The sequence below is a fragment of the Eupeodes corollae genome, chromosome 1, assembly GCF_945859685.1.
Source record: "Eupeodes corollae chromosome 1, idEupCoro1.1, whole genome shotgun sequence".
Lineage (NCBI taxonomy): Eukaryota > Metazoa > Arthropoda > Insecta > Diptera > Syrphidae > Eupeodes > Eupeodes corollae.
The window spans coordinates 200,489,005-200,513,230 of record NC_079147.1 but is presented as its reverse complement, the minus strand read 5'-3'; the positions used below and the strand labels follow the sequence as shown (position 1 = coordinate 200,513,230).

The window sequence follows — 24,226 nt, the reverse complement described above, 5'->3', positions numbered from 1 at the left end:
TTTGTTTTTATTGTTAAAGGCGTGATCAGGAATAACCAAATACGCTAATTTTTTCATATTTAAATGCAATCAACATTTTTTTTTTAATTTTAGGGATTCGTTTGCAATATATCATTTCCTCAAACATCGTATTAAAACTTATTTTTGCCTTCGAATTTTCCTTCATTAGAAGTAAAAATCTATGTTAAGCGAATGCTTACTTAATTTACTTTGTTCATAGGATGTGTGTATAACGAGTGAGTTTACAAAAAGAAAAATACAACCCCATCAAAATTGTAAAGCTAATTTATTCTTTCTGATTAAATCATCATCATTGGCTCGATCACCGCGATTCGGTCCTGACCTCACTTATTCCGATCGCGAGCCGGTGCCATCCAGCTGCTCACTCCAAGGCTTCAGACGTCCTGTTCTACGCCATTTCTCCAGCGTATAAGCATGTTCGTCATGCTGTCACCTACGATAAAATTAACTATTAGGGATTTTCCGAGCTGGTTCCTCTTCACTCATACGAGTTAGGTGTCAAACCCACCCGAGTCTACTGAGCTTATTTCTTGTCAAAATATCAGCTTCGAAGTAGATTACATACATTTTTTGATTGAAGCGTCTTCAAAATCGTCGTTCCTCACGTAAGAGGCCAACAATCCTCCCAAAGACCTTTCTCTCGAACGCGTTTAATAAAACGGAGTGACTTTTATTAAGCATCTAGGTCTCGGATGCATATGTGAGTACTGGCAAAACAATCGTCCTGTACAGAAAGAAGTTATTATAAGGTTTTTACAGTCGACGCAACCATTTACTTCGTTTTTTCTTCACTAATGTGTAGACCCAAATTTCTCGATCTCTGTAATGGAGCAGCATGTTCGATAGTCCCGATGATGTTGATGTAGTCTGAGGAAGCCAGTATCTGGCTGAATTTCCTTCTGTTGACGTCTCAGACTTACGGGTTGCTTTCTCCAACGCCAGATTGGAGAGGGCCAGGCCAAACCATCCCCTTATCGAAGTACATTGTTGATGTTGTTCTGTCTGTTTTAAATAAGCTTGTTGTATTGGTTATGATCAACCTACATAGTCGTATCGATTTGTTTGGGATGCCGAATTCTCTCATAGTTTTGTATAGTTCGACCCTGGCTATGCTATCGTAGGCTGCCTCAAAGTCTAAGTTGTAATATTAAATTCTAGACATTTAACCATCGCCTGCTTTATGGTCTGATCGGTTTGCCTGGGTTGAATTAACTTTGATAGTTTTAGGGTATGGGGCTATCCGACCTCATAAGATAGAGGAGAGTATCTCAAGTAGAGGACATTACTCAACAACGTAATACCTCTATAACTGCTGTACGTTTTGATATCTCAATTCTTGTGTCCCATAAAATACCTTTTTTCCAGTCTTCTGGCGTTTCTTTCATGTTTCCATTCGTGCAATATAATTGTATTTACTGCTCGATGTTAAATGGCCTGCCATGTTAAAACAACTTGGTTGATATGCCATCGGTTCCCGAGGCTTTATTTTGTTTGAGCCTTTTTACAGAATTGTTGAGGTAGCTTATGGGCTGCTTCTTGAAGTCGTGGAGCCTCAACTTCTTCTTTTTAGTAACACGTACGTTGAAATAAATACCCAATCCACTAACTTTCTAACAAAAGTCACGATTACTAAAATCACAAAGAACAGTATCTTTAATATAAATATAATTAAAGCCTGGTTTTCAACTTTTACTTTACAGCCTTTCAAAAAGACCAAATAATGTTATTTAGTTCATTGCTAAATGATTATGCATACATATATTGACTGCTTTTTATTGAAATACCAAGCCGTAAGACAACAAGTTGTAAAAATGAAATTTTTCAAACTGCACATATTTTACAAAAGACCTTGATGACATATATCTCTTGACAAATTCTTCATAATTGCTTTATTTATCTTATATTTTTGCTGGTATCCACCAGAAAACTTTATATACCCTACAGCTAAATATGTCTGCAGAAAAATTTCAAGCTATCATTGTCTCCGTTGTTTTGTTACACGTGTGTGAAGCATATATGCCTATACAAAAGCAAACCCAACCAACTAAGAAGAAAAAATATAAATATATACAAAAATACAAATTTTGTGTTACATTGTTACAAATTAGCACAATGACTCGCAGTGTCAAGGTCAAGGATGTACTTATGTACATAAATGTGTGTTATATTTTTCGTTGCAAGAGCCTTTAACAGCGTGAGAAAAGATACACCACAAGTGAAGAAGAAAGCTGCGTCTCTTACCACAACCAAAAACTTTATACCACTAATACAAACTCATTATTATTATTATTAGCATTTTTGTTTGGTTTTTGCGTGGATACAATATTATAAAGGATCCTCTTTTCATTTGGAAATAATACAAATAAAAAGAAAATAATGACACATCGTTTGCCCAATTAGTAGTAACCTTTCGATCTCTTTATCATACAAAAAAGCGAGAAAAGCAAAAGAACCCAAAAACGCAAATATTATAAACCATTGCCACACGGGCCACGGCACGTTGGCAGAGTGTGATTTCCCACAAACAAAAATAAAACAAAAATTCATCCAATGGCTGAGGTGGCGCATACGTAACATTTTTTTATTTTTTTTTATTTGTCTTCACATTTTGTGTGTAGATAGGTATGCATTTCTTCTTTGCTCATCACCAACGTCTAAACACCATATAGAGTATAAAGCATGACAGATTTGCGTGGCACAAAAGGTAAATAACGAAGGCGATTTTTCTTTTTCTCTAACAACTTTTCATGTATTCTATATATCCACTCCCACTAAACAAAAACCCATCCTTTTCCTTACGCCTTCCTGCCTTGCTGCCTATCCGCCTTCCTTTTTTATTCAAGGACCGATCGATTTTTGCCTCAAGTCATTAGTTTTATATGATGGTCTAACGTCGTCGTCGTCGGTCGTATAGAACAACAAAAGAGGATACTTACTTTTAGCCACACGCAGAGTGGTGTAAATTACTAGGCTGTGGCTAAACTTAAAGATGCACGAAAAAATAAAACAAACTTACCCATTATTTTATAGTAAAATTGAATATTAAGGTGAATTATATTCTATATAAAATGGAAGTGTGATTTCTTTCTATTTTCCCGAAGAATTCAAAATATTGCACTTGCCTTCCCCTTTTCTTTTGTTTTTCTTTGGAGAAAAAAAATCCGCATTATTTTAAATAATTAAATAATGACGTTGCAATATAAAATAACTACATAAGTGCATAGAAGACACTAGGGATTAGGTATATGAAAAATTTCACACTCAAAACGAAAACAAGGGCAAGAAGAAGATGACATTTTAAATAAATGAAACTCAGTTGACATTTTGACCAAATATCCTTGAACAAAATGCCACAAAACGACATGTAGTTCTTTTATATAAAGTTATGTTTTTTTTTATAATGTATAGAGACTTATTATATACCCTGTTACTTATGGGCCTTTTTTGTGTATTTGGCAAACATATATACCTATAGGTATGAAATGTATAAAAAGGAACTATAAGACAGATATTATTCCTTCGATAAGAGCACAAAAACATTTTTGAGAAATTTCAAGGATTTTGTTGATTTGTTTGTGGTTTTGGCCGCCGCATGATGGCCGGCAGAGGCAGTATGCTTCAATGATGGTGAATACCAAAATTTTCTGATGTTTTTGGGAATGCAACAAAACTAATAAACTCATCTCGATTCTAGACAAAAATGCGCATTTCGTGTTTTTTTGAGGCTTTTCATCATGTATTCTATTTCAATTTTGTTTTGTTTTTCATATGCGGAAAAAAACCCTTCATCCACTTGACATTCAGGATCTATCGTTCTTTATAACTTGAAAATTAGAAAACTTCCTATTCTCTAATATACATACATATAAGTTCGTTCATTTTTTTGTTGTCTAAATCTTTTCCTCGTTCATACACAAAAGATGCGATTTCCTAAATCACCCACCCACCTATTCTATCACTGTACTGTTTTGTAAGAAAAAGAGTATAATAGATTTTACACATGCAAAGACACACTCTATCTATGTATATTTTATATACCTATACTTCCTACACATAAGTATAGTATAAGTAGGCTTACAAGAATAACCATTTCAGTTATGGTCTGGTCAGCAGTACCAGTCTATAGTACCCCACCTACCTTACCTACTTAAAACCCTTCTCCTGCTTTATGATGGGAAAAGGGAGGGCTTATGGGGCTTAGAGATATAGAAAGTATCAGTAACTACACTCTGTGTACTTTTATATGTACTCTCTTTGCATGAGGCAATTTAGGTCATTTTGGACCAAAAGATATTTGTACCACTTAATATTTGGACTAATTTGATAAAACAATAATAAAATACTTATAGAGATGTATAACAACCCTGCATTCACACGGGAGTAGAATTTCGTTATGTTTAGAGAATTTTTGTATACCTATGGCTGTGTGTGTGGCTTTTGTGCTTGTGTATGAGTTAAGCGCTATATATAGAATTTTGTTTTTTGCAGTTTATTTTTTAAGCATGAGGACATATTTTTTCCTGGCGTTTTTTGAAATTGCAATATTTTGGCTAGAAATGTTACCTTTTGTAGAACTTTTTCTTATATATCTTATCCATGCATGATCCGAATTTTATTATATTTTATTTTTTATTTTGATTGTTCCCATTTGGTGTAACTAAAAAATTATAATTGAAAACAAAATAATTGTTTCTTTAACATTTCATCGTTTCCAGTTTAATAATATTTTTTTTATATTTTAATTATGTTTTTTTTTAATTATTTTGTGTCACCCTGTGTAACGAAATTTTTTAGGAATGTGTTTTATTCCTCCATTATATTGGAAGTCGTAAATAATTTAATATATATATTATTAATATATTTTTTTGTATTTGGTTTATGTTTTTTGGTTTTGCAAAAATATGAATTTAATTTAATGAAATAAATATAAGAAGCTCTCTAAATTTCTTCTCTTTTTTATTTGTAAATTTATAATTTTTTCAAAAACAAATATAGTGCGCACAGGGTCGAGCAGCATGGCTGGAACGCGGTCGTCGTTGCAGTGTCCAGGATAACAATCCAACTGCCTGCCATCGAAGATGGGTGAAACGAAATCGAGTGAGTGTTCTTTTTTTTGTAAAACTTATTAAAAAATCAAAATAAAAACTTAACGAAAGACAAATTTACCAATATTTACAAAAAATTATATATTATATTTAATAAAAGAAATGTTTCTTTTTGTTATTTCAAAACCAAAAACCCAATAAAGATACAAGATGCATCTCTTGGTGGCTCATCGGACGATGAAGACTTTCTGGGTGTTTTAAGGGGACCTAGCACATTTGCGAATGCCTTCCTGTATGTCGGATTAGGTACAATAGCACTTGGATTAGTGATAGCATTCGTAGGAACCGGCGAAAAAGGGTTCAAAACTGTGGAATTAAGACTTATAGGACCTTCATTAATAGGAAAGTATATTTAAATTTACACACAAAATATTTAATAGATTTAATATTACTTTTTAACAATTATTATTATTTTTTTAATGTAAATTAAGTTTTTAATGTTAATTAATTTTTGGATTTTTACTTTAGGTATCGGATTAATATGTTGCATTTTACGAATATTATTTTGTATATGTCCATCGCATTGCATATCGTCAAACAAAAAAGCTCGTAAAAAGCAAGGTAATAAAGTTGACGCTGATCATACAACTTCATTGTTGCGTGGTGAATCAAAACGTGTATCAATAGCTAGAGGACCTAATAGTGCACCGGTAAATTAATAAAATTAAAGAAGTTTCCAATATTAATAAAAACAATTATAATTTGTGTTTGTTTTAAAGAAATATCCCATCACTCACAAAAGAAGTAATAGTAAAATGCTCAACGAAGGCATGGAAGCATTACGCCAAATTGCTACAACATCGTTATTCATGCAAAACGAACAAAAACTTTCGATGAATCGTGTAGTTCCTATCATCAAAGAACCAGAAAAAATAGTGGGTATGTAAACTTAACTATTTTAATTTAAAAATAAAAACCATTAACTGTTCGGCAAGTTTAATTGGTGAATTCCTAATTTGTGAACAGAATACTTAAATGACATATGCATTACATACATAAGGTATAATTTAATTGGTATAATCTGGTCGAATGAACAAAATCTACATATATCCTCATAAACCGTGCGCACTTACGCTACCGAACACACTACACTCTACTTTTAATTGGTAGCAATACTAAATAGACCAAGATGCTTATGGATCATTTCCTAAAAAAACGCTTCCATATCTATTCTTTTTCAATCAAATAATCTGTGAAAATAAGTGCTTCCTACTTTCTTAGAAAATAACGATTAAAAAAAGGTACTCTAATCGGAATACTCTAGTCGAATCCATATGATACATTTGATCTTTTAAGTTGTTGAAACTTGGCATTCATTATCTTTTGCTTTTAATTAATGTTTATACCAATCCGGTCAAAGTGTGTAATTTGTATTCCAAACATATGACAGTAAATCTTTCATATTTTTTCTTTTATAAATAAAAAAACTCTAAAAACAAGCATATTAATCATTGCGCTAAAAGGCTTCCAGTTTGTTGATTTATCCCAATCATTTATATTCGGCAAATGTTAATTTTAAATGGGCATCATACAAACAAACATAGGCCACAGAAAGCAACAGGAAATCAAAATGATACCAATCGAAGAACGAATTCGATTAATTCAATATAGTGCATATACATTAATTGATATAAACAGAGGATAATTATACATATAATATCATATTTGATTGCTTGGTCTACAAAATATATAACTGACTTTAACTTTAATTTATATTGCTTATTTTCATTTTAGAAGCACCATTAGAAATGAAAAAACTCGATACTACGAATGTTTGTGAAATAAGCGAAGACGAAGAAAATGAGGAAGATGAAAATACTACAATGGTAGTTGTGCCGATAACTTGCACCACCAGTATTGTCAATGAACGACCACCATTAGAACGAACCTCTAGTAAATTGTCCCGACAAAGACTGTCACTAAATCAACAGCACCAACTTCAACAAAAGCAACATCTAATGACGCAAACGTCAAGTGAATCCGGTGATTTATTAATGGAAACGTCGCTAATGGTTATAAATCCAACTGCTAGCAGCAACAGCAGCTGTAGTAAGGGAAACTTGACAATCCGACCACCGTCATCACCGACGACAACGACAGCAACGGCGACGACGATGACGATGACGAATAAAACAACTCCTACAACAACAACAACGACGACGATGGTGCCGCCAATAACATCGAAAGAAACACCACCTCGATTATCACCACCACCACCACCATCAACATCATCAGTTCTACCCTCAACCTCCTCGAATACACTTTCGCCGCCGCCAGCAGTACAATCAATGTCATTGCATGTCCAGCATTCACAACCCCCAACCATTAATAGCAATTTCGATTTACCCCCATCGACTCCCCACAAATATACTCCCCACAAATATACAAGCAACAACAACGCAACGTCTTCTTCGTCATCATCCCTATTATCATCACCAGCGCCATCTATAACAACTACGGCAGCAATGATGACCCAATACCAGCAACAACAACAACAACAAACAAATGTCTTACCTGGCCAGGTAATAGACAATGGGAATCTACTGCTGCTGCCTACATCGAAATTGGCAACACCACCACTGCCAGGAAGCATCAGCAGCAGCACCATTAGCACCAGCATAGAGTCGAAAACGCGTACAACGCCAAATCTGGCAACAGCGGCAACTAGTAGTAGTAGTATGATAGCAAATACACTGATACCACCCCCATCAACGCCATCGGCAGCAGCGTTAAACTTTGAACCCGAATTACTCCTAAGTCCCGCTAAACTTGGGCAGTAAAAGTGTTTTAATTTTTGATTTCTCCTTATATGGACCTCCCCCCTTACACCAATAACAATAACATTTTAGCTGCAATACAATAAATTGAATGTTTTGATTTTACAGGTAGAATAACTATATAACGGATATGTGTGTGTAGCTATGTATGCATGTAAATTGTATATGTATGTATAAGAATATGGCCGGAAATGGGATTTGCATTTCGTGGCAAAATATATAAAAATAAAACGTTGAAAGCAAAAACAATAATTATTATAATGGGGCAAAAAACATTATTTTTATTTACCCATAATTTAGAGTTTCCAACTTTGGAAGGCACATTTTATAATAATTGTGAGATGTTAGATTATAATTTTATAGCAATTTTTGTTAAGGTATATTTTTCAACATATGTACATACATATGTACTTCCACACCAACAATAATGGGTAAAAGGAAAGTGCACATATTTACAATTAGTTGGGTTAATTATTTTTGTTAAATTTGAATTCTAAAGGCGCTGTATTTTTAATTATAGGCCATTTGTTTAAGCTACTTCACAATATCGCGGTAAGGTTTTCTATATTTGAATAAAGTAATGGGGTTAGTTGTTAAGAGAATTCTAGTTTCTTGAGTCATGCGGTGTTTTAAGTTAAGGATACTTGGCTTGGCAATGAATGTATAGAATGTTGTGGACGTTTTAACTGCAATTATGTTTGAAAGTGCAGTTTGAAGGTGAAATTTGTGTGCAACAGAACTTTATAAGGATTGACTTCAAAACAAAGAAATTTAAAATCGACTACGAACTAAATAACTAAAAGAGGCGGATATCTACTCATACGTGCCCGTCTGTCGATATTTCAAAAACTTTTACAAAATATTGATAACAATATTTTGTGTGAATTTACAAAAAAATTCAAATTAATGTCTTCTTTGTAGTTATTGTAGGCTTTCGTGTTTAAAAAAAATTGTAATTGAATGTTTTATAAAAATTAATTAAAAGTTAGATACAACATTTTGCATATGATGGAATAATATTCATTTCAATATCCGTTTTTGTTCCAGACATTTTTAATAGAAAAACAATTTTTATCAATTTTAAAAGCATTTTTGAATGTTTGTATTTGTTTAGTTTTTCTAAGAACACTGCCTTATTTTTTATTAAAAAAAACATTGCTTCAAATTCGATCTACGTACGGTGATAGTCAAATTGATACCTAAAAAGCTTTGATATTCATTTCCAAACAAATATGTTTATTCTGAATAGAGCTGCCAGACGCATTTTCTTTGTTGGATTTTTTTCGTTAAAAAAAACTTTGATACTTTCATTTAGATATTTTATAGGAATCACTTAAATTTCACCATTTCAATTGAATTCACACAGACGAAAAGCTAGGAGATAGTCAATTTGACTATCAAATTGACATTTGAAGTCAAAATCGCGACTGGTTTTTCAGATATGGACGACGTACAGGCGTACAAACGTACGAAAACACAGACTCTAAAAATCTTTGCTTTGAACTTCGAGAAATGTCAAATTTTTAATTTGATAAATAGGACCGATTACAATATACACAAAATTGGACGGTTGCACGAACTTGTTCCTGTATCCAAAGATTATTTAAAAATAGTATATATAATTTAAGCTCTAAATATATGCCTGCAAAATAATTTTCTCTTCAAAAATTTAAATGCCAATCCAATTTTCAAAAAAACTTAACTATTCAATTTTTTTTCCAATCGTTAGAACTTTTTTTAAAAAGAGACTCTGTTACTTAAAAAATATTTTTATTATGCAGTTGTTTATATTAATTTATATTTTGTATTTAAATTTCCTTAAAATGTTTTTAAATAAAAAATACGTTTTGATCATTAAATAGTATCAAGACAATATAAGACTTGGAGCTGAAAAAAAATCGATGTATGAGTTCCTAAGAAACTTTAAAAACATAATAACGGTTATGTAAGAGGCACGCTTTTCGAGCAATACAAACAAATTTTTTTTATTTGAAAGAAGCCAAGTTAAGAAAAAGAATTTTAGAAAAATTTCATACAAACTAACAGTTCGTTTTTAAGTATATTCGAATTTTCAACTTAACTTCCAAGTTTAAGCTTAATCGACCCACAAGCAGACAGACGGAATGGTGTAACCCACTTTTTTAAACAAGTAAAAATGACAGTCAACTGATAGATAATTTTTTATTTGAATCTATCAAATTTATTTAAAAATGAAATTGATTTTATATTTATCATGAAATTTAGCTTTATGAAATGAAAAAATTATTTAAAATGTGTCTTCATGATTTAAAACTCCTAAAAAGCTTATAGATATTATTTATTATCATTTTTTTCATAAAATATTCAAGCTTCATGTGCATTACTTAAGTTTGCCTTTCTGTAACTTTAGTTAAATGTGCAACAAACAATCTTTTCTTTAAAGAAGTGTTAAATAAAATTTAAAAATTCAACTTTGCCGGGTAGGTAAGAAAGAAAGAGAAAATATATATAAAATGTATTATAATTAAACAAAAAATAGGTATCTATAAACTATTCGTCTAGCTGTGCATGCATTTCGTACTCAACCACAACAAAACAAAATAATAATGGAGCGATAAGAAATTATTATAATAAAACAAAATAAACAATGTGTATAAAATTTGTAGGCGTACCTAAGAAAAATTAAACTAAATTAATTAAAAATAAAACTATAAACAAAACAATTACTTAAGTCCTGTATATTTGATTTTAATAAATAAACAAAAAAAATAATTTAAAAAAATATATATATATTTAAAACATAAAAAAATAATTATATTTTTAATGCTATTAAGTTTATAAACATATCGTTTATCTAAATTTTAAATGAGAGACAAAACTATGTTATTTGTTATAGTAATTGTGAGTATATAAGAAAAACAAAAAGGGAAAGGTATGAATTATTTATAATAGAATATAAATAAAAAAGAACAATTAAATTATTTATTATATATACACAATATATATATACCTATATATATATATATTAAAAAGGAATTATTCAATTTATGAGCATGTATGTGCTTGAATTTAAAATTATAAACAAGAAAACAAACAAAAAATATACACCTAAAAGAAACGGAAATGAAATTAAACAAAATAAAATTATTTAAGTTAATGTCAACCGCTAAATTGATTCCATTAATACAAGTGTATATATCAACAACAACAAAATATGCCAGATAAATTAATAAAACAAAAATAACTAGGAAGGCTCTCGATGTAAAAAAATAGATGTGTAAACTGAAATGAACGAAATGAATAAAGGAAGATTGTAACGTAATATGAAAATAATATTTCCTTGCATTTTTATTTTCTTGTTTCAGGAAAATTATCAACTAAACTTCTTCAAATTGCAGTCATTTTGATGTGCCAACCATTTTTGTAAGCAAAAACAATTTCTGTTGTTGGATTGACGCCAGAGCCATCTATGAGAAAGTAGTATAATTAAACATACAAACTACCACTATTTGTATATGTAAATTGGTTTCTACATAAATTGAATGCAGCGCTATCTGTCCGGCACTGGTGTGACTATCTCTACCATGACACCAATGATCAATCGTTTAGCAAAGACATAAACCATGACGGTTCGACTTAGAATATTTTTTAAAGGTAAACACACGAAAAATAGAAAACTGTCCGTTTCATCACCACAAAAGTCGTTTTAACTCGGAAAATACTGGACCGATTTTCAAAGTTAAGGTGTCTTTAGAAAGGAAAATTGGTTTTCAATAATTTAAATGCATCGAATATACAGGTGGTCGTATAATTTTAAGGAGTTACAGGGTTGAAAAAGAAAAAAATCAAAATTTTCACTAAATGTCAATTTATTCCATCATTTTTATTTGAATCCCCATTTATTCTATTTCGTCTCATTTGTGACCAATTAACGGTTATTTTGGTATATAAAACATATTTGTAGGTCAACCACAGACTGCAGAAAAGCATTGCAAACATTTTTGAAATGAAAATTTAACAAATATGCAGCCATTTGGTCGTTGAAATTTTTGTCTTCAATTTGAATTTTAAAAACTGCCTTTTCTGGCAGAAATTTGGATTTTGATTATTATAACGGCTAAATTGACATTTTTTTGTAAAACATCTTGAGGGAAGTCGTTTGAAGCGGGGAAATACCAAGTTTTTATCCTACAATTTTGTCATTAAGTAAAACAAAAGAACTAACATGGAAATAAAAACATTATTTTATTTGGAAAGCATTTTTTTTTTGTTAAAATCATCTCGATGTAGGTTTTACATATTTTTTTCCCAAAGAACTGTATATTTGATATAATGTTTCAGGGTTATGAAAAAAATTGTCTCAAGATAACATTCGCTTTAGTTTTACATTTGATTATAATAAAATTTAAAGTATAATTAATATTCAATAAAATAATAATCATTTATTTCATAAAAGAATTATAACTTGCATTTTTTATTTATTTATAACTAGGAAAATATGTTTTGTTCAAATAAACTAAATTTCAAAATAATATTTACAGTTCATGGAAAAAATTTTTAAAATTAAAAAAAGACAACTTAATACATTCTTAACAACACGACGCTTGCTTTTCGCAATCTAAATTCGGGACACAAATTAAATTGCAAGAAAAGTATTTTTTACGGAATAAGATAAAACAATTTTACAAACATTCCTTTTTTTATTTATATATGTATGTATATATTTTTAAAAGTTCAAACAATAAAGGCATTTAATGCATTTTTGTTATGGTTGTTGTTTTGTTGAAAATTAGTAGTGGCAATGGTGGGTATACGAACGAATACAATGTTTAGGAGAATGTGTGATATTTTTGTTTTGTTTGTTTTTCTTATACGTGGATGAAATATTCTATCTTAGCGACGCAGATAATACTAAAATTCTAAAAATCTAGAGCCCATTCGTTTTCGGCAAGAAACACATCGACAACTTCTTTCATAGAGAAATTCGGAATCAGTTGATCTTGAGTTAACTTGACTCGTGTTACTGGGTCAAAATGTCCCACTCGTTGTAGATGTTCTTCTATATCTTTACGTTCGTATGTTATGCCAGACGGAGTTATCACGGGATCCGTTAAAATTTCAAAACTTATTTTACCACAAAGAAAATCTGGCACATCACGTTTCTGAAAAAAAAATAATAAATGCAGGATTTTAAAACTTTGTATTTTATTTTTATTCTATTAATATTACCCTTCTTCGATCATCTATTTTTGCAAATATGTTATTCAGCTCAGTTATGTGATCATCCTGTAATAGATATCAAGATAAAAATATTGATTATGAGAAATGTAAAACATCTTTTAATTAGTTATAGGAATTCAGTCAATTAACAAGGAACGATGTGGTGAAAAGAGACAACGATTAAGGTGGGTCTGACATACTGGTAGAAACCCGAATCAATTCTACAATAAGCAAAATTGATGCATTTGGGAGAATGATTATAAACCAAGAGTGATAATCTTAAAACTAATGCACCTACAAAGAGTGACTGTTTGGTGCGGTTTATGAGCTGGCGACATCATCGGGTCGTATTTTGGAATTTTTTTATGACCCGAGTTGGAAGATATGGATTTGCACGGTATGTGGTTTCAGAAGGACGGTGCCACTTAGCTAAGGAAACAATGGCTCTTTTGAGCAACAGATTCAAAAGCCCGCCAAGATTATGTGATTTGACGTTGGACCTCTTTCTTTGTGGTTATTTCAAATAAAGCTACTGTTACACCATAATCTACGAACTAACCATTTAATTCAGTTCTTATTTCATTCAGCTTTAAATTAAATATAAATAATTCCTGACATTTCCTTAACATATCCTCTTTAAAATTGTTCATTTTATCAAATAAGAACTAGTTCTAGGCCTGTTCCATCAAACACTTTTCACTTTGCAATTTTGCACTTTTACTTTGCAAGTTGCAAAGTACATATTTGTTCATTTTTTCTCCAAACAATAAAATTTGCAAATTATATTTAGAATCTTAAAAACTTTTTTAATAATATGCAGAGATATTTTTATTTGCAAATAACAATACATATGTACATACATATGCATATTAATAGTTTTGAAAATAAAGAAGTAAATAATAGTTAATAAGACAATGGACATAGGCTTTGATTTTTTATTAATGTTGACGAATTTGCCGAGATTAACCCGTTGATTCATCTCAATTTCAAAAATGTCTGATTTTGTAAAGGTTTTTTATTCCATCGACATCGTAGCCATCCTTCAATGGAATTTGACAGTTTATACCAAAAAAAAACCTTTCTTTTGAAAGGCAGTTTTGAATAAATAGAATAAGTTAAAAATGGTAACCAAAGAGTGAAAGTAAGACTTAACTTCAATATCTGAAATTGTTTTTTCGACAAGACATTTTTCGATTAACGAAAAGTACCATTGAATTTTTGTTCCCAAATTAATAAATAAACTATAGGCCTCTGGTGAAAAAGGCCCTTGTTGAAAAAGCCTCTGGTCTGAATGTCGCTAAATTGTTTGTACAATTTTATTATAAATTATTGTGACAAATGTTCAAACTTTCAAATATAAAAACCTATAATATAATAATTCCTATATACATATATATGATAAAGATAGGCATAATAATCCCACCCAAAAGGCCCAATTCGCAATTTCAAAATGCCGACATTTAAGTTAATAAATGGCACAAAGCACACCTAAAACCATAATTCCTTCATCCAAAACTTACGCATTCTTGTTCGATTTCTTGTTGTTTTTCTTTCAAATGATCCTCGTTAACATCATCGACCAATTTTAGTTTTGCCAATCTATTTTCCATGTCTTCTTTTATTAGTCTGAAAATATCAACAGTTAAAAGAATCCAATCCAAAGAATCTGCACTAAAGCTACACAACTAACCTATTAAGATATGATTGCAATTCAATTTCTTGACATATACGTTTCTCCTCCATAACGTTCCAACGCTTCTTTCTCGCCAATCGCAATTGCGATGTAATATCATCACCAAAGTTTTGTTTTTGTTCTTTGGCCAGGTCATAAGCTGGAAATGAAAGAATTTGCAAAAAAAATACATGTGAAAAAGGAATAAGAAAACAAGTTATAATCTGCATGTAACAAGATTCAAAAGCAACCCACTCACCCCGTTGCAAATGTTTTATTGCTTCGTCGTATAATTCCAGCTCCATTAGACACTGCCCAAGAAAGAAATGTGCCTTCACCAGACTCGGATCGATGTCCAATGCTCGACGACAGTCTTGACATGATTGATCCCAGCGTTTTAGCTTCAGATGGCAGAGCGCTCGATTCGTGAAGTATGTGGCATTTGTTGAATTTTTAATCTGTAATTGAAGTACACAATTGGGTTTTTGGGTATCACAAATTTACATAGAAGAACCAACAAGAAATCGAGGAGTCACTTGTCGCCCTATCAATATTATTGATTTATTTTACTTTTTCCCCCAATATGTAAGTAATTTTGAAATAATTTCATAAGCTCAACTCAAGTTGCTGGCTTATTAAATTATTATAATAATTATAAGCCCTTAACTACTTACGATTGCTTTGCTGTAACAATTAATAGCATCATCGAATTTGCGAGCCGAGAACATTTGATTGCCCTGCTCTTTGAGTTGGACATCAGTGAGGTTCGCCGTCGAATATGTATGTTTGCTCATGATGAATTTTAGTCAATTTAATATAAATTTACAATCAAAAGAGCATTTAGTTTGCTTAAAACTTAAAATATATAATCCTGTACACTGCAGCGCTTGCAATTTTCTTTTTATTTCTTTGATACAAATTAAAGAAAAAAGTCTTTTTTTCTAATGCGACGAGGATTTTCACTTTGTTTTGAAAGTCTGCAAGTTTTTTGGGGAATTCTTGATTTGGATAGCCTGGGTACAGTTTGGACTGAAAGTTTGTGTTAAACGTCAAAATTTGGGTACAGTATGAAACAACTTTTGTAGAATGTTATGTTATGTTATCGTTTTTTGTTGTACTGCGCATTATTTACTCGTACAGGGTGTTTTTTTAGTCTGAATAAATTGTTTTGTAAACAAATACAAACCTCTATTATTCTGTGTTTATATTGAATAGACTGTTGCAAAAAGCTATGAAATTAGTGCTGTCAAATTCTTGATAATATTATGATACTTTAAAATCATTCGTCTCCAAAAGAGTAAAATGACAAGGATTACTTAATATTCGAGGTTGCTATTTTGACATTTGTATTTTGACATTTTATCTCACTCAATTTTGTATTTGTTTCTATTTTTAGTATAAAGCAGGAAGAAGATGAAATTCTGAATTATCAAAATAAGTCGAAAAATGAGGAACCATTGTGAACACTACCGTTGTAAAGAAATAAAATTGTTATCTGATATAAAAATGTTAGACAGTTTAAACTGGATAATAAATGACTCGTATCCTCAAACATGTTTGGTTATTATTTAGACAGTTAACATTTTCTATATTTCAAAGTTATCAGAGGTTTCCGTAGTATCAGAAATGAGGACACAATTTGTCATCCAATGTTGCCTCTTTTGCTGTCAGAAATCTGAGAACCAGAGGTGGAATCGGAATTTTATATGAACCAATTTAAAATTTCATTATGGCAACGATGTATTTTGACATTTCTTATTGGAAATTGTTCAATCAAATTGAATTGTGTTAAATAATCTTGCGCCAACGGAAAGCTTGGTTTTAATTTGCCTAAGCTGATTCCAACACAGAATTTTATGATTCAACTTCTCAAGAATTATCTGTCGATCAAAAAACGATGAAAAGAAATGCAAAACTAAATTGAATGCTATATGAGAATGTATCCTGTTCTATTAATCCATACAAGAGTTGTTTTTGTAATGAAAAATGTACATCAAATTAGCCGTTTGGATTCGGTATTAAACCGTAGTTCTCCTCTATCCCTGACATTGCACACACATAGGAATGATTGGGAGTTTTAAGTGAGTTGACCTTAGTTCTCTACGGACTATTGCATCACCTTTTTTTTTTGTTCGCAATCTGGCAATACTTTCATTCAGAGTTGTTCTTTTTGACAGATGTCACTTGAACTACAAGATTGTACGATTAAACACCGTTATATTATTTTTGGGGGGTTATGTCAAGTCGCTTGTCTGAGCAAATAAGTCCGAAACGATTGACGCTTTGGAATTGAATATTCGGTGCGTTATTCCTGACATACCGACCCATTCCTGCAAAAAGTGGTCGAAAATTGGGCTTTCCGGCTGGAATTTGTTCGAAACCAGCCACACGAAATCATATTTAAAACCATTAACATTTCTTAAATTATATTCGTTTCATTTCTTTTTGAAAACCAGTTTAAATGTCACCCTTTATAATGAATGTTCAAATAGAATTTCTCAATCCACCAAAATAAGGACTCAATAAATTAATTGCACATCCCTGCATAACTTATAAGCAGAGTTACAGTTAACATTTGCAGCAGAAGCAGATTCATTTTTGTTTTGTACTTTTAATCTTGTGTTTTTGAGTTGTCCTCGTCCTGTATTGAAATTATTTGTTATCAAAAGCTTAAAATGGTTATAATTGAAGAAGTAAGTGTTGTTAATATATTCTTTTATTTCAAATGATGAACGTAATTGTGATTTGAAAAGAACGACAAAGAAGAAAATTGTAACCAAAAACACTCTAGAGTGTTTTTGCTCTAGTGTTTCTAGAGTGTTTTTGATCGTAACTACCTCTGAGAGGGTGCGTTCAGTCATTTTTGTTCGATTACAATTAGATGAGTTCAGATCAATGATAATGATACACTTTCTGGAACTGGTTGAACCTCGTTTCTTAGCCGGAGCTAATGTATTAATAGTCAAGATTAAAAGAAAAAAACATTTTCTGTATTTCTAGATCGAAATCAACAATTGCTATGCAATTGAAAAGCTATTTTTACGCTTTAAGCAAAAACATTTTGCCACAGTATTTAACTGTCCACTTTCACATAAATTAAAAGATAAATTATTATCTGCCATTCAACCGTTCTTACTTCAGGAATTCGCTAAAAACCCTTTGGAATGTAATGCTGGTGTTTTCAGAAAGCATTCAAATGTTCGAATTAAGTTTATAATTCCCAAGGGAAAGGTGATACAATTGTATGGATTTCATTAATATAATATTTCACTTTATAATAATTTCAGTTTAAAGAAAATATTTATGTAGATGCTAGTAGAATAGCTCAAAAACCCGATCATGTTTATTATTATTTCAACGACGAACAATACATAGATCATATAAAGGTTTTCCATGAACGATGTCGAATCGATGTAACATCGCTATTTCCATGTTTAAATCACGTTTTTGCAAATGAGAAGAGAAATTTGATGAGTATTTGGATTGAAAATGAGTGTTCTTCATTAAGGTTCGAAACCCAAAAATGTTTGCAGATACATTTTAAATAAGTTTTTTGTTTTTAACAGATACGATCGTGAAAAATCATATGAACTAGTAGCCAATTATTTGCTTGTATCACATATTCGTCCTGCAACCGAAGTACAAAATATTGGGAAAATCAGAAATTCAATTTTAACTATAAATAGACACACTGATATTCTGGGAAGACAGACTTTCATTGAAGTAGCAAATAAAATTGGCCAAATTTTTAATTATATTACTTTTGGGAAGTATGCTGTTCAATTTCATATTCCTTTGATTGGACAACATATTAGAATGGAGGAAGTTGTAAGTTTTTGTAGAAAATCGAAACTGAATGAAAGAGTTATTTTATTTCTATAAATACACCTTCTATTAATAGAATTGGGGAGATATGGATTTTTCAAGTGCCGAAACATTCATCGAGAACATAGATGGAAAGACTTCAGTGCTTTGGAATACAATGGACGCAGGATTAAAATATCTTTTGAAGATTGCTCAGTTGATAGCTCTAGCAAAAAATCTCGGACAACATTGTATTATAATTGATGACACCACTTTACTTAAAAATTATCAAAATCAAGAGATGATCAAAGAAGCAATTATAGAAGATGACAATACTAATAATGGAGAGGTAATTTACTATTCAATTTTCAAAAGCTAGTTTTATGACGTTTTTAATCTTTCTTATTTTTAGAACTGGAAAAACAAAAACTTTTTAAATCGAATCGTAAATGTATGCAATGACATGCAAATAATGATTTTAATGAATTATAATGGTGGCCTACCATTGCCACTTGAAAATGCAAATATTTTAAGATGTACTGACATGAGCAAATTTCCTGAACAACAACCAATTTATGTGTCAGAACTATCACAACAAATGAGTTTAGAAGATTTTATCCATATAATAAAACCAGCGACTCGAATGGAAACAGCTTGAAGTATTTCAAATTACAAATAATTGTAGTTGTATTCAGCCTTGGGATAAAAAATAGAGCTTCAAAAACATTGCAGCTGTATTATATCTATTAGCTATGTGTTTTTAATATTGGGTGCCATTTAAAATATTGGTTCCATATTTAATCGCTAGTTCAGCAGTTTAAAATTTCTGTATGTGGGGATTGATTTTGCCTTTGACCTTTTTCGAGCAGTATGCAGTCTTACACAGGCTTTAAACATTTTTAATTCATTATTCCAGAAAAATAATATTTGAAGTATTTTGGAAGGTGGAATAATTAATACAATCAAACTGTAAAACGCGACTATATCCAAGGGAGATAAAAAAGATTGACTTTTCTTCTACATGGCAATTTTCATCAATTGTTAAATCTTCCACATCAAATGGAAATTGGAGGCAACATAGCTAAGCCACAATTTAAATTTTGAACTACGACTGTGCAATTGGCCTAGCTAGTTGGTCATCTTTAATCAATAATATCTCCAGGTGCGGATTAATTGTGGATTAAGTTTATCATCTAAATTCTATTGACTAGCATCATTGCACTGGACGTTTTGTCAAAACCTTAACCCATTCTGAATAAACTATAACTTACTTTAAAAGGCATCGAAAACGGCAGATCAAATGGTCAGTTATACGAATTTAAAATCGAAACAATAGTTTTCATCAAAAAACACTCTATATAGAGTGTTTTTGGTTTTCATCTTATAAACCTATACAATCTGATAATTTTGAGTAATTTTTCAAAAAAATTATCTTTGAATGATTCCATTTACGTCAGCTCAGCCATATAAAATGTGACAGCTTGTGCAGTAACCGAAACCGACAATAGAAAACAAAACTGTCACGTCTGACACTTTCCTTTTATTTGTGAAGGCAACTTAAAAAAACGTGCGCATTTTGTATTAAAAATATTTTATACTAATTTTAACGTATTTTGCGTTACAAAGTTGAGGAAATTTGTAAAAAACATAAAATATGCGTCGTCCTAAGAAGGTAAATAATTGTTTTCAAAAACATTTTTCTTTAGAATAACATTATTTTGAAATGTATGAAATTATTTTAAAACCATGCTTGTTTTTATACCCTAACAGTATCAGTCTGGTGAAGCTACGCAGTACATTACCAGAAAGGCTGCCCTAAAGAAACTCCAATTGTCTCTAAATGATTTCCGTCGATTGTGCATCATTAAAGGTGTGTATCCTCGTGAGCCAAAACACCGAAGAAGGGCACAGAAAGGTTCGTCAGAATTGAAGGTTCTCTACCATGCTAAGGACATAAGGTTCCTCTTAAGTGAACCAATAGTATGGACACTTCGTAATTACAAGGTAGGTTTAAAACATTGAAACTTTCGAAAAACTTTTAAAATCTAATTTTTTCGTCTAGATCTTTGCCAGAAGGTCAGGACGTGATCGAGCAGTCAAAGACTTCCGCAACTTAAAACGTCGACTCGCCCTCTTCCCTGAACTTAAAATCGACCACATCGTTAAAGAACGATACCCCACTTTCATCGATGCTATCAAAGATTTGGACGATTGTTTGACTCTGTTGTTCCTTTTCAGTACCTTTCCTTCGTTGCGTCTTATTCCTCGCGAACAATCGGCAATGTGCCGCCGTTTGACTATTGAGTTCCTTCATTATATTATCGCTGCTAAGGCTATCCGGAAAGTGTTTATCTCCATCAAAGGCTATTACTTCCAGGCCGATATCAAGGGACAAAAAGTGACGTGGATAGTTCCACATTACTATCCATTCAAGCCACACGCCAAGTCCGAAGTTGATTTCAAAGTGATGTCGATCTTCGTCGAGTTCTACACTATCATGTTAGGCTTTACCAATTTCCGGTTGTATCACAGTATCAATATGGCCTACCCACCCCAGTTCCCAGAAGGAGTGATGGCCGACAGCGAGGACATTCTGAAAGATGAGAGTTCATTTGTTTCGGACCGTATTGCTGCTCTTAACCATGAACTTCTACGCATAGATAAACAAGATGAGGAAGATGAAGATATTGAAATTGATTTGGAGTTGCTTGAGCAAGATGGTGACTCAAAAAGGGTTTTGAAAATGAAGCAGGAAGCCCAGGAAATTCGTAAACTCAAGTCACTCTTCAAGGGCTTGAAGTTTTTCGTCAGTCGCGAAGTCCCTCGCGAACCCTTGGTGATTCTTATTCGTTCATTTGGTGGAAAAGTTTCTTGGGATAAGACAGTCTTTGATGGGGCGACATTCGATGAAACAGACGAGACTATCACTCATCAAATTGTCGATCGTCCATCTATGTCGAAGCAATACATCTCCAGGGATTACATCCAACCCCAATGGGTTTTTGACAGCGTTAATCAAAGAAATCTTCTTCCAACCAACAAGTACTTTATGGGTGTGGATTTGCCTCCACATCTATCACCGTTTGTCGACTCAAAACGAGAGACTTATATTCCACCAGAAGAGAAGGCTCTACACGATCCTTCATTGATCGAAACTCATGGTAATTTTCTTTGTAGTTCACTTTCATTCTAAGGACTCTTATGGATTTGTTTTCTTCTCGATTTTTAGAACAAAGTGATGCTGAAGAAGACGAGGAAGAAGAGGAGGACGAAACTGCACAGAACTTGATCGATGCACAGCTTCAAGCTGCATATCAAGAAGAAAAAGCCGAGTTTGACGCCGATATGCAAAATCTTGATGACAACGAAGAAGATGGCTATGAGGATGAAGAAAGTGCTGACGATGATAACGAAGAGATGGATGAAAAAGAGAAGAAACGTCTCGAAGAGGTAAGATTTTACTTTAATTATTTCAAATACATTACGTATGTTGTATGTCAAACAAATGTTATGTTTTTATAGAAAAGTAACATGGCTGTTGAATCTGGCACAGTTCACAAAGAAAACAAACGTGCCCAACACAAGAACGCAGTTGAAGAACATCGTCTTCAAGCACGAATGGTCAAACCACGCCACAGAAATCTATTCAGAAAACTTATTCGTGAGAAACAAGAGAAAGACAAGGAACAATGGTTGTTGAAGAAGAAACGAAAAAATATTGACCAAGCTGAGAAGATAACAAAAAAAGCTAATAAGAAAAAAGCTAAGAAAATAGTACAGTAAAAAAAAGGGTCTTATTATTTTTGCAAACTTAGCTATAAATACTTTTTTGTTTATGTAAGTAAATTGAGTATGAATTTTATTTTAATAAAATTAAAGTAGGGGTGTCTACTTAAACTAAATGCATAGAGATTTTCATTTTCTGGGAAATATTTTGAACTTTGGAGGTTCTAGAATAATGGATTCCAATTTTCGAGCGTTTTTTACAGTTTTTTCTATTGCCCGCAGCGCCATCTATGAGAGAATATCATAATTAAATATACAAATTCCACCATTTGTGCTTGTAATATCCTTTTAACAAATTGACACTAGTGACATCTATCCGACACCTGCGGATACTATCTTTTTTATGACATCAATGATCAATCGTTTAGCAAAGACATAAACCATGACAGTTCTTCTTAGAATATTTTTACTGGTGCATGACAAAATAGAAAATTTTCAGTTTCATCAGCAGAAAAGTCGTTATAACTCGGAAAATACTGGGCTGATTTTTAAAGTTAAGGTGTCTATAGAGTGGAAAATTCGTCTCCAATAATTTAAATGCATCAAGTTTACAGGTGGTCATATAATTTTAAGGAGTTACAGGGTTGACAAAAAAAAACACACATTTTTTACTAGGTGTTAATTTATTGTATCATTTCTATTCGAATCTACATTTATTCTATTTCGTCTTATTTGTGACCAATTAACGGTTATTTTGGTGTATAAAACATTTTTGCAGGTCAACCACAAACTGCAGTAAAGCGTTGCAAACATTTTTGAAATGAAAATCTAACGAATTTGCAGCCATTTGGTCGTTGACAATTTTTTCTCATATTTGAGTTTTAAAATTTCATTTTTGTGTCCGTTGAAGAATTAAAAACAAAAGACATGGGTTATAAATAGATAAACATTATTTTGAATATACATTTTCTTAATTTTAAAGAAAAGAAAACAGCTTAATCTATAGAAAAGTCGGTATGTACTGAACCGATTTTAATATTAAGTTAAGTTAGAATAAAATATTTTTGTCAACTTTTTTAAAAGGACCAAGTCCGGAAACGAGGTCTATACAATTTATGAGGTACTATGGAGTTAACCAACGTAAGGGTATTTTTGTTTTCTAAACCTAAGCAATGGTACTTGAATAGACAAAGACAAAAATTTGGATCCTTCATTAATAACAACATCGATCCTCTTGATCTTGTTTTTGATGAAAAAAGTACAAAATATGCAATCTGGTCTGCAACAATCTTGTTGAAAATTAAGACTAGAATCATCTTTTAAGTTTGACGTTCAGAGTAAAAGAACTGAGGATGATTGATGGCAAATCGATTTATTTAATAACACTGTCTTAGCCCCATTAAAAAATATGAATTTTCATACTGTTAAGAAAATTATTAAGAAATTACAAAGATGTTATTTGTTATTCTGCGCCGTTTCTATTTAGTTAATCTAAAGTGATCAATACTGTCATTTCAGTGGCACAATGTTGCAATAATTGTTTGCTCTAATTACAATTTTGTTTGGCATATATTTTTTAGACCCCTAGGCGTGCAGCTTTTTGTCCATATTAAAAACAATTGTGTACTTGGGCTAAGCATCGACAACATATATGTCAGCAGTGGGTAACAGGTAGACCAAATACATGTGTTTACATAACTCTACCAGCTTAGGGGTTAAAAAAGAAAACATTAAGTTTTTAAAATTGTTATCTCATCATGTTTATGAATAACAAAAAATTGTTTTGGTGTATAAAACATTTTCGTAAGGTAGGGAAGAAATTACGCCATTTGGAAGTTTAAATCATTTCGCCAAAATCATTGAATACAAAATAAGAAACACATTTCCAAAACTTCGGCACCTTTTTATTGTTTGTAAGTAAA

General features: G+C 31.6%; 4 protein-coding genes across 6 annotated transcripts in view; 3 read left to right on the top strand and 1 right to left on the bottom strand.

Moving 5' to 3' along the window:
• LOC129953198 (uncharacterized) overlaps window positions 1-11,217 on the top strand; it is a 126,908-nt gene extending 115,691 nt beyond the window's left edge. Inside the window, exons 4-8 of the mRNA XM_056066123.1 lie at window positions 5,017-5,118; window positions 5,270-5,469; window positions 5,596-5,776; window positions 5,846-6,005; window positions 6,861-11,217. Coding sequence (XP_055922098.1) covers window positions 5,017-5,118; window positions 5,270-5,469; window positions 5,596-5,776; window positions 5,846-6,005; window positions 6,861-7,906 — 1,689 coding nt within the window. The 3' untranslated portion in view covers window positions 7,907-11,217. The remainder of the gene's footprint in view (window positions 1-5,016; window positions 5,119-5,269; window positions 5,470-5,595; window positions 5,777-5,845; window positions 6,006-6,860) is intronic.
• Window positions 11,218-12,103: 886 nt separating this feature from the next.
• LOC129953227 (E3 ubiquitin-protein ligase CHIP) lies at window positions 12,104-15,776 on the bottom strand. The gene is made up of 6 exons (XM_056066179.1): window positions 15,449-15,776; window positions 15,034-15,232; window positions 14,793-14,934; window positions 14,623-14,728; window positions 13,112-13,168; window positions 12,104-13,044 (listed from the first exon to the last, which is right to left on the bottom strand). Exons 1-6 carry the CDS (start codon window positions 15,566-15,568, stop codon window positions 12,802-12,804), a joined length of 867 nt encoding a protein of 288 aa, XP_055922154.1. The 5' UTR covers window positions 15,569-15,776; the 3' UTR covers window positions 12,104-12,801.
• A 1,552-nt stretch (window positions 15,777-17,328) lies between these two features.
• Window positions 17,329-19,304, top strand: LOC129953207 (uncharacterized). 3 transcript variants are annotated; one of them, XM_056066152.1, is made up of 6 exons: window positions 17,329-17,467; window positions 17,775-18,005; window positions 18,062-18,282; window positions 18,341-18,602; window positions 18,676-18,927; window positions 18,991-19,304. In XM_056066152.1, the coding sequence occupies exons 1-6, from the start codon at window positions 17,450-17,452 to the stop codon at window positions 19,234-19,236; spliced, it is 1,230 nt and encodes a 409-aa protein (XP_055922127.1). In that variant the 5' UTR covers window positions 17,329-17,449; the 3' UTR covers window positions 19,237-19,304. The 3 variants fall into 3 exon arrangements, with proteins under 3 accessions (XP_055922127.1, XP_055922136.1, XP_055922141.1); XM_056066161.1 differs by having other exon boundaries at window positions 17,352-17,467; window positions 17,916-18,005; XM_056066166.1 differs by lacking the exon at window positions 17,775-18,005 and having other exon boundaries at window positions 17,360-17,467.
• Window positions 19,305-20,091: 787 nt separating this feature from the next.
• Window positions 20,092-22,480, top strand: LOC129953203 (pescadillo homolog). The gene is made up of 5 exons (XM_056066138.1): window positions 20,092-20,250; window positions 20,349-20,582; window positions 20,641-21,739; window positions 21,808-22,028; window positions 22,101-22,480. Exons 1-5 carry the CDS (start codon window positions 20,233-20,235, stop codon window positions 22,359-22,361), a joined length of 1,833 nt encoding a protein of 610 aa, XP_055922113.1. The 5' UTR covers window positions 20,092-20,232; the 3' UTR covers window positions 22,362-22,480.
• Window positions 22,481-24,226: the final 1,746 nt, after the last annotated feature.